Source organism: Hippoglossus hippoglossus, chromosome 3, assembly GCF_009819705.1.
Source record: "Hippoglossus hippoglossus isolate fHipHip1 chromosome 3, fHipHip1.pri, whole genome shotgun sequence".
In the NCBI taxonomy this organism is placed as follows: Eukaryota; Metazoa; Chordata; class Actinopteri; order Pleuronectiformes; family Pleuronectidae; genus Hippoglossus; species Hippoglossus hippoglossus.
The window spans coordinates 32,197,426-32,208,138 of NC_047153.1; the positions used below are offsets into that span (position 1 = coordinate 32,197,426).

General features: G+C 41.4%; 1 protein-coding gene across 2 annotated transcripts in view; it reads left to right on the forward strand.

Annotated features, from left to right (window-relative positions):
- The first annotated feature begins 279 nt into the window (after positions 1–279).
- The window catches only part of pdcd7 (programmed cell death 7), a 32,192-nt gene continuing 21,758 nt past the window's right edge, over positions 280–10,713 (forward strand). Inside the window, exons 1-4 of one of the 2 annotated variants that reach the window (XM_034581544.1) lie at positions 280–1,381; positions 5,939–6,077; positions 6,337–6,567; positions 6,646–6,730. In XM_034581544.1, coding sequence (XP_034437435.1) covers positions 407–1,381; positions 5,939–6,077; positions 6,337–6,567; positions 6,646–6,730 — 1,430 coding nt within the window. In that variant the 5' untranslated portion in view covers positions 280–406. The remainder of the gene's footprint in view (positions 1,382–5,938; positions 6,078–6,336; positions 6,568–6,645; positions 6,731–10,713) is intronic. The other variant, XR_004613466.1, reaches the window with a different exon arrangement.

Below are 10,713 nucleotides of genomic sequence, written 5' to 3' on the forward strand. Positions count from 1 at the left end.
ACATTTGGTAAGATTTTGTAAATTGTTTTGGGGAAGATGTAAAAGAAACTCTTATTTGGTTATTTTCATTCAGTCTGTCGACATGCTTATGTGGCATACTGTAGACCTACAATACATTGATACAGAATAAATTAATATTTATTTGATGTCAGTACAGGTTAGCTGCATTTTTTATTGTACTTCTACGTGAGTTTTTGTAGTGATGAGACTAGACAGGATAAGCCATTGGCTGCAGTACCAACTTTGGTCACTATAGGTGGTCGGCGATGTAGCCCAGTCACGGGTAGAAGTTGAAGTGAAGAAGAAAGTTGTTCGTCATTGCTGCCTTGCTAAAGACGTAGGTAGGTCAGTGGTGAGCGTAGATTGTATATAGTGCAAAGCGAGTGTTGCTTAGAAACTATCAGACATGGACAACCGATGTCTGCACCGGGCTTCGTCAGAAAATCAGGAGCATCCTGTCTATACTGGCGGCTTTCTGGAGAACTCATACGTCGACAACAGGCACACGTCAGTGGCTCCTGAACCGACTCAGTGTTCTCCTTCGCTGGGACAACTACAGCCGGATCACGCCGCTCCTCTATGGACTCCTTCACCAGGATTTGTTGCTCGCAATTTTTTTGCACCGTCTACCAGAGGAGAGGGTTTGGGAGGGTATCGCTTGGACCTTCCATATGCATTTGACCCCTCCGTCCCTCCGCCTTCCTTCGGCTGCCCTCCACCTAGACACTTGGTGAACATAGTACCTTCCGCCACGTTAAACGCGTTTACCAGCCTCCCGCAGCTTAGAGTTGGCCCTCCGGCCAACTCTGATGGTTTCCAGTCAGTGTTAGTTTCCGATGAGAATCGGCAGCAGGAATATGAAGATTACCGTGACCGGGGCCGGGTCATGGTCCTGAGAATGAAAACGAAAACCGCCCTTCAGAGGAAGCAGGATACACAGTGGCTCAGGCGGTTCTGTCAGAGCAGGGCTAAACTGTCGAATGTCACACAGATCCAGCAGCAGCATCGGTCCCACCGCTGTGACCATGTCCTGAGAGAGTCTTTGTACGGAGCAGTTCAGCTAGTCTCAGCGATTGAAGAAATGCAGCATTCTTTGAAAGATAACGTGGAGAATGACTGTGTATGGACAGACTCACAATTGACTGTTTTAAAAATGAAAAGAGAGTTCCAGGACATAGTGAAACTCCTCAGTGACATAGACTGTTTAAAGAAATTTAAAGCTAAACTGAGTCGTGTTGCTCAGAGGAGAGCCCGGGGCCTGAGGGCTAGTAACCTGATGCAGCAGGAGGAGAGAGACCGGCGGGAAGACATTTCTGAGAAAGAGGCTGCTATAGATATATGGAGGATGAAGCAGATAAATCAAGTACAGGAAAAGATGAAGGTAAGATAACGTGTCAACATAACATTCAAAGATGTAGTCACCTCAACTCTACAGCAAGCTTGTGAGCAAAGATAGTTAAAGGCGGATGTCACCTCTTCATATCATTGCAAATGTATCTTTAATTTTACATAGTATGATCATATTGTGGCGACCTTGTGTGAGAATGAAGAGGCGTGCACAGAGAACTTTCTTCCAACACTGGATCCCATCACAGACACCACATCCCATAGTCCCGGTGGCTGCACAAATGAACTCAAATGAACACAACACTAACCAACCAACAAACACAAATACACAAAACCCACATGAACCAATTATGAACATCAACCAAATATCAGCCAAAACAGCTACACACCACCAAAACAAAAAAACAGTCCCATGAGCCCCTGCAACATGCAAATCAGAGCGACAGGCTCACCGATCGCTATAGTATGAAAGATGTTTAAATATTGAATCCCCCTCTCATAAGCCTCACAGTGGTTTTGTCCAGTGGTGTTGTGGTCCCTGGAGAAGTTGGTATAATCTTAAGGTATGCCTCAAATTTTTTTAAAGCGGCCAGTCCAGCAAAGGATAAACGTTGCCTGTTATAAACAGGGACATTTAAAGATCCCATATTTTACACCATTTTACTAAGTTTATATAGATCTCTGAGATCCCCTGAACATGTCTCTGAAGTTTCCTACTTAAAATACCCTTCAGATGCTGCATTCAAGGATGTCTGAATTTCCTATTTCAGCTCTTCTCCGAATAGGCTGTTTCTGTGTTTGGCGATTTTAATGCAAATGAGAAAATTACTTTTCACCTTCCCTAGCAACTAAAAATCTTATCTGGCGACTTTACCCTATTTTCTCCATTTTCGTTGTTGAGCAACAGCGAAATCACGTTCAATGATTTGTAAATGCCGTCACTTTTGCCTTTCTTAGCATTTGAGTGTTCCCAATGTTAGATCTGTAATTGTACTTCCGTGTGGTCACAGCGGCTCACCTATGTAGAATGAGCCACTTTAACTACACGGGAGTACATCTACAGATATAACACACATCTCAGCGATGTGATTGGAGGGCAGTGTGCATTGCAGTCGGACACGGACCTGAAACCCATGATCCTATGATGCCTATCGCTGTGCTTGTGGCACTGTGCACTCAGTAGCTATGTCTGAAAAGTCCATTCATCCCCATGCACTATATAGAGAATGACTAGAGGTTGTTTACTATATAGGGGATGAATGGACATCAGACATAGCCCGTTTGTATGAACAGAGAAAATTGGGCATATGGGAAAACATACATATACTAATTATTTTAGGCTACTGTCCTGTAACTACGTCTAAGGTACCGACATGGCTCAGTAACCTTCATGCATGGGTTTGCAAAGAGAAAGAGTGGGAGTCTGTGCCGGAGTTTAAAGGATGGCTAAAGCCATTCTTAGGAGATGCCTCACGTGTCTGATCTGCAACAGGTAAAAAAACCTTCCCATGACGGACTACTCCTCAAGGATAAAAACAAAATGTTTATAGAGTTCAACGAATTCTCAACGAGACTGAAAGCTTTACATAAGTAAAATAAAATGAAAAATCGCACCAAAAACTGTTGGCGTACTTAGTCAATCGCCCAACCCTATTGTGATTCTCCACAAGCTTGTAAATGCAGTGTATAATACTGCTGCAAAACACAACAATACAGGTGTATTATAGGCCGACACACCTTCATTACTAGCTGCAGAGCCTTTTGGTTTAAATACAGCCCCTCAGCTCGACTCTGCAGCTGGTCAGTACACCTTTTGAGGTACTAGAAACTTAGCAGCTAGGTGCTAATCAAATTACTTTACCCGACACACAAACCACAAACATGTCACTTTCGCCGCTGACAGATTTGTCTGAGACCAGCTAGACAGCCCTCTTGTCTGTACTTATATTGTCCATGAGGCTAAAGTTCCTCTCATATTCTGCTCTGCCGACAGGGAATGTTTTCATATAGTTCACGAGAGGTTTTATTTACCATTGTAAATGTAGCTGATAGTGTAATTCACCTATACTGAGAGGTAATATTATAATAAGGACATGAAGAATGTTTGCTTGAACCAGGTCACGTTAAGTTTTTCACAACTAGTCAATACATCGCACCCAATACAGATCAACTTCCGTCGGTGACCCTTCACAATAAAACTCCCAAACACATACACTGCTTATGATGACAGGAAACACAAATTCAGTGACCAACCTTCCACAATAAGGCAACTAAAATAGCTTACGTAAATTACTTTTAAATAGCCAAACGTTACACTATAATAACTAACTTGATATAGATGATGATAATAATAAACATTTTAGTTCATTAGCTATATATTGCTTGTTGTGTCTTTTTCCTTCTATAGTATCGATAATCGTGAAACCATGATATTTCCTCTAAGATTTCGTATTGTGACATCCCTACTCTTATATGAGAAGAGTTAAAGAACGAGCCTGAAGCTCCTCTGACAGAATACTTAGTTCACAGTGTCATACATGAGGCCAAGGTCACAAAGAAATTCAGGACTTTGAACACGATCTGATAAATATATTAAAATAATTTCTGTACATTTGCTTCTCTTTGTTGGACCTCATCCCATCAGAACGAGCATTCTTTAAGTGCTGCACAAGCGCTTCCAGTGATGTCTAAACAGCACGAACAGTCTGCAGGCTACTGGCCACCCAGTGTACATCCAAGACTCTGCTCATGCAAAGATGTTTTGAGCCTACTTCAGCTACTGCAACTACGAGTTCATGCAAATTTTAGTTTGACATGCTATGCAGAGAATATGGCTTCTGCATAGGGGTGTGCGATATATATCGTCTACAATAATATCCTAATTGTTGTTTTAACGAGGTGCTAGCTCACGTTATCGAGATAATGATGATCCATGCGCCAGGCATTCATGCTCTGCATGTCAATATATTTGGCCGATCAGATGGAGCCCTGCTGCTCTAGATGATAAATGAGAGACATTCAGATCATTGACGTGTTTTTACGTTTTTAAGTTGGAATTTTCCACCAGCTGACGTTATTGTGACTTTAATTACTATATATATATATATATATATATATATATATATATATATATATATACTCACATTAGCCTTTTTAATGCCTCCGGGCCGGCTACAGACAGTGGCCGGAGGCATTATTTCTTCGGATTGTCCGTCCATCCGCACGTAAGTCTGTCTGTCCCATTCTCATAAATTCAATATCTCAAGAATGCCTTGAGGGAATTTCTTCAAATTTGGTACAAATATTCACTTGGACTTTTGGATGAAGTGATTTGATTTTGGTGGTCAAAGTTCAAGGTTAAGTGGCCTCACAAAGCAAATTTTTTGCCTTGTGAACCCCATTAAAGAGTCATTTTACATTTGGCACAAACATTTATTTGGACTCAAGGAATAAATGATTTGATTTTAATAGCCAAAGGTCAAGGTCATGGTGGCCTCATAAAATGTGTTTGTTTTTCTTAAATGTGATATCTTAAGATGAGCCAAAAGGAACGTCTTAAAATTTAGTGCAAACATTCACATGGACTCAAAAAATGAACTGATTTAGATTTTGGTGGTCGAAGGTCAAAAGGTGTAGGTCACATGACCTTTAGTTTTTTTTAATGCAATATATCAGGAAAACCCAAAGGGAATTTCTTCCCATGTGGCAAAAACTTCCACTTGGACTCAAGGATGACCTGATTAGAATTTGGTGATAAAAGACCAAAGGTCAAGGTCACTGCGACCTCACAAAGCACATTTTTTACCTTGTGTAAAATAAAAAAGAATATATATCTTGCTGATCTCCAATCAGTTACATATCTGAAGTGCAGAACTGAAGTGCAGTAAACTAAAGGAGAACAAATATCTGCCTCTACCACTTTAAAAATATTTAGTTAAATCAAAGTCGTAATATACGTAATAAACATGTGAAGTGTACTCCATCAATGGCAGGGATCAACATGTAACTGTTAAACATTGCCTCCTTCTTTGGATCCCCATCTTGTTAGGCACACTGAGTTATGAGGGTGTACTCAGAAAGTTTGATCTCCCTCTGGGCTTCAGTCATTGCTGCCTTCTTCTTCCAACTAGGGGAGAAGTGCCTCACAAGCTTCTTGCACAGCCCCTCAAACACGTTTTGCCTTGTGACTGTAATATTTCAGGAACATCTCAAGGGAATTATTTTTCAAATTTGGCACACATGTTAACTTGGACTCACTGATAAACCGATTCGATTTTGGTGGTCAAAGGTCAAGGTCACTGTGGCCTCAAAAACATGTTTTTGGCCTCTTGAATGTGAATCCCAACCATGACTTGAGGGAATTTCGTCAAATTTTTATCAGTTGTCACTTGGACTTACAGATAAAGTGATTGCATTTCATTGGTCAAAGGTAAATGTCACAGTGACCTTATATGAATCTAATAAAAAAAAAAGCTGGAATATGTACATAGAAACTGCACTGGTTGGCTGGGGCATACAACCGCTGTGCAGTAATTCTAGTTCTGTCACAAAGATGATGAGGAGAATACAGGTTACTGTGTTTGTGTATCAGGAGCAGGAACTGAAGCTGACCGCAGACCTGGTCCTCTGTGAGGTGAGGAAAAAACAGGCAGATGTCAAGAGGATGCAGGACATTCTGAGATCTCTGGAGAAACTGCGCAGGCTAAGGAAAGAGGCAGCATCCAGGAAAGGTAAGGGGAACATCTATCCTGTCTTCATCCCCTCCAGTCCCTTCATCAGTCTGTTGTGATGGAGAGACAGAGAGTCAAAGTGTTACATTTCAGAGGGAGAAAATAGTTTTGTGTCGTCTCAGACTGCATTACTTGTGGAAAAATATATTTAATCATGAAATCTCATAGATAAAGTGTCTCAAAAGGCAGTCGTCTAATTGCACAGAAAAACAGAGACATCCCTGTGGAGCAGCCTGAAAAGTGTGTCTGTGTGTTTAAGGTATCATCTCAGAGCAAGAATGTGATAAGGCATTCAGCAGTCGACTGGAGTGGCTGAGGAGTGTGATGAAAAGACGGACAGTGGTTTACTCAGCAGAGGAAAAAGCTCTGATGGTGATGCTGGAAGGAGAGCAGGAGGAGGAGAGGAGGAGAAAGCAGGAGGGACGAGTGAAGGAGGAGAGCGAGACACAGTTAAAGAACAAACAGAGAGTGCATACCATTCTATTTGGAGGTAATATTTTACCAACGGCATGATTGAGTCACATGTGTGTGGTTATGGTTAATAATTTTTTTATTGTTTGATTCCTAGATGATGATGTTGATGCAGTCCTGCAGCCATTCAGAAAATATTATACCCAGGCTCAACGCTCACTGCACGCTTTATTACAAGTCAGGTGAGGCACATTAAATTGTTAATCCAATCTAATGCTGTTGTGTCATACTGCAGTAGGGTTAATTTTCTTTATGAATACTAAGAAATATATAATTGTCAATGACCATTTTTCCATGATTAAGAGCAGCAACACAACATGAACACACTGACAATAGTGTTAGACATAACCTAGCTTACACTGGCTGTAAGAGCTCAGAAAACATACACCGGAGGGAAAAATGCAACAATACAGGACCTTTGGTCCCAATTTAATTATAATGACAGAACCTTGATTGTGTAGTTTTGTCAGAAGAAAAACCCTGAAGCAACAAAATCATTAGGAAACAAAACATAAAGAAACACCTTAAAGGGGTAGTTCACAGAAAATGTTAAGTCACTCATTATCTACTCACCACTATGGTGATGGAGGGGTGGGTGAAGTGTTTAAATCCACAAAACACTTTTGGAGTATTAGGGGTAAACGGCGTTGCAGCCAAATCCAATACAATTGAAGTAACTGGTGAGTGAAAAATAACAGAAAATAAACATAAAATGCTTCCACACTGCTGACCCCCTGTGGGGTCATCCAAGTGTCTGTAAGCCCCGACATTCAAATTTGTCTCCTCTCATATCTTTCTTCTGGAGCCACGTTCACATACACACACCGCACACACTGCATACACTGCATACAAGCTCTCGCCCAAGGGTACGCGGTAGCATTGCTACTTCCACTAGAGGACATTTAGGCTTAAACATGGTCGTTTTGAGTCAAATCTGAATGTCTGGGCTTAAGGACACTTTTTATGTTTGAAGAATCGCTCACCAGTTGGGTGAACTATCTCTTTAAGGTACCACACAGAAACTGAGGAAATGCATTATTGGATTTGTTGTGATTTGAAGACGCAATTTGGTCAATATTGATCAAATTTCAGTCAGTGGGGCGGGGCCGTGTGTCTCCGGACTGAGTTAAACACGTCTTCTACGTCCTCAGATAAACTACAGCAGTGGTTGGCCTCACTAGATAATTTTGATAATTCAAAAATTTTTATTTCACCATATTGGATTGACGGACATTCACGAGTGCTGATATCCGTCTCCTTGGAAATTCAAAAAAGGCCTTTTTGCATTGATTACCCTTACCATCCCCTCCCATCTCTCTCTCCCCCAAACAGTCTGTCTGTCCCATTCTTGTGAACACAATATCTCAAGAATGCCTTAAAGGAATTCATTCAAATTTGGTACAAACTAGGGGTGCATGATATTAGGAAAACATGCGATATGCGATAAAGATGTTGAATATTGCGAAGACAATATGACTTGTGATAAATAAAATGCTTAAGTATACAGCATTAAAGTCTTTCTGCTTTGTTTTCACTGCTAATACAGATCTGATACAGTAAGTGGTCGATGCACACACTGATAAAATAATGAAAAGCATGATCCCCATTCCAACATGTTCTTTTTTCTCAGAAATATTTTTATTAAGTTTTCACATTTAACATATTACAGAAATATACCCCACATCCCCTCCCAACTTCAAACCCAAGTTTCATGCCTGAGGGAATATCACATGGAGGTCTGGTTCATTACAAACAGATATATACATTAGAAAGAGAAGAAAAAATTAATAAAATAGACATTGAATTAGAGAATAATTCGTTCATACAAAGTCTATTACTAGCAGAGGTCAAATGAGGGACAGATGATACACAAAACATAGCCCAAAACAAACAGACTTTAAAGTAAGAAAAATAAATAATTAATAACAGTAGTAATAGTAGTCATACTTTTATAATAATACCAAAGAAACATGACAAGGGAGTGCATTGCTAGCTTGACCTAAGGTTCTGAAAGTATTTCAGGAAAGGTCCCCACACCCTTTGGAACTTATTATTGGAGCTATAAACTGAGTAGCGGATCTTTTCAAGTTGAAGACATACCATGATGTCCCTCAACCACTGAGCGTCAGTGGATGGAACAGCATCCCTCCACCTAAGAAGAAGTATCGCCCGCCTGGCTAGCAGGGAGGCAAAGGACAATGTGCGAGCCTTGGTTGGGGTCAGACATGTGTCGACATCTCCGGTTGTGCCGAAAAGTGCGACCAGAGGGTTAAGGGCCAGTTAAAGTTAAAAGTTGAGTTAAAAGATTAGGGACAGAGTTTGAAAAATGTCCCTCCAATATTTTCCTAGACTAGGACAAGTCCAGAACATGTGTATAAGGGAGGCCTCACCTGTTTTACATCTTTCACAGTAGGGGTTTGCATTAGGGTAGAAACGAGACAATTTGGCTTTGGACTGTGCACCACCTTTAACTGTAGTAGATAGGGATGCACCGATATGGAAATTCTTGGCCGATACCGATATTTAAAACAATAATCTAGCCGATACCGATACCGATATTTGTTTATTACTTGAATAATATGAAAAAGTGACAAGTGTAACTTTCGATGCCATGTTGAAATCCTTGGTGGTATTACCCCCTCTTGAAATGTTGGCTGAACATGTCTTGCAAATTGCTAAACGGCGATCTTTCTCTGAGACGGTGAAGAAATCCCACACAGCCGACGCTGCCGACATTGTCTCTGCTGTTTGTATGTAGTACCTGTTGCGCATGTGCACACCGGACCCGCATTTCTCCGCGCCGGTCAGCCCGCGATTCTCCGCTTGTTGTTGTATGTAACCCGTTCAATGTCGGGTGTCGGGGGTAAATGACCCCCCCTCTCTCTTTTGATCTATATGACTGCTTGTGTGGCTGTAGTGGATGGGGAGAGGGGGACATTTAATTATGTGATTGGGAAAATTAAAACTCCAGGACAACAGAAGGGGAATACAAAGTATGGGATGCATATTTGATCATTTATATCATATAAAATATGTCATTTATATCGTTTAAAATCATTTTTCAGTCTGTTTCCTGGCGCGATACGCTCGCTCGCACGCCGAAACCACCGGTGAAGGGTGCTGGCGCGGCGCGGGCGCATCGCAGCCCATGTGAACCGCACAAAGGTTTAACGGGGGTGGATGGGAGGCGCCTGGCTTTCCTTGGCGCTGCGCGGCGCTTCAGCGCCCGGTGTAGACCCGGCGTCAGTGTACCATAATCTGGATGCCAGATTGGCAGGCTGCAGAAAACATACCAATGAACATCGGCCAATGTTATCGGTGAAAGTCAAGTTTATTACCGATACGCCGATGGCAGTAAACGAGGCGAATATCGGCCGCTACCGATATACGGCCGATACATTGGTGCACCAATAGTAGTAGACAGTGACGGGCACAGAGGGATGTTGAATTAACCAGTTTGAGGATTGTGTCCCATACGTCTTTTGATATTGAAGAATTAAGGTCCTGCTCCCAGACGGTTAAAATTTATTTTTAGAGGAGCACTTCTTATATTTGTCAGCTTGTCGTATATAACTGAAATAAGACCTTTGCGCAATGGATGTAACCTAAGCAACACCGCAGCGGCGTTTGATTCAGGTGCCTCAGGGAAACTTGGCATCTAGAGTTAAGAAAATGTCTGGTCTGCAGATATCTGAAGAAGTTAGTGTTCGGAAGGCCAAATTTTTCAGAAAGTTGCTTGAATGTTGCAAATCTTTTATTAATAAAAATATCCTTAAAACATGTGATAACCTTCCTCTGCCCCCCCCCCACGAAACGCTGAGTCAAGTTATGACGGTTGGAAAAAGTGATAGGATAGAATAGGACTTGAGAGAGAAAAGAACATGAAAGCCAAAGTGTTTCCTGAACTGAGCCCACACTCTCGCAACTGGGTCCCCAAATAAGTTGTCTGGAGGAAGGGGGAGTGAGAATCCAACCAATGCTAAAATAGAAAGTCCCAGCTCGCTGTGAAAGTGTGACTAAAACACGATGGCTCATATTGTACATATTTCATATTTTATTATTTATTTTTGTTATTTTATATATTTTGTAAATCTTATATGCTTATATTTCTAATCTTGCATGGAGCTATTGGAACAAACACAATTTCCCCCTGGGATCAATAAAG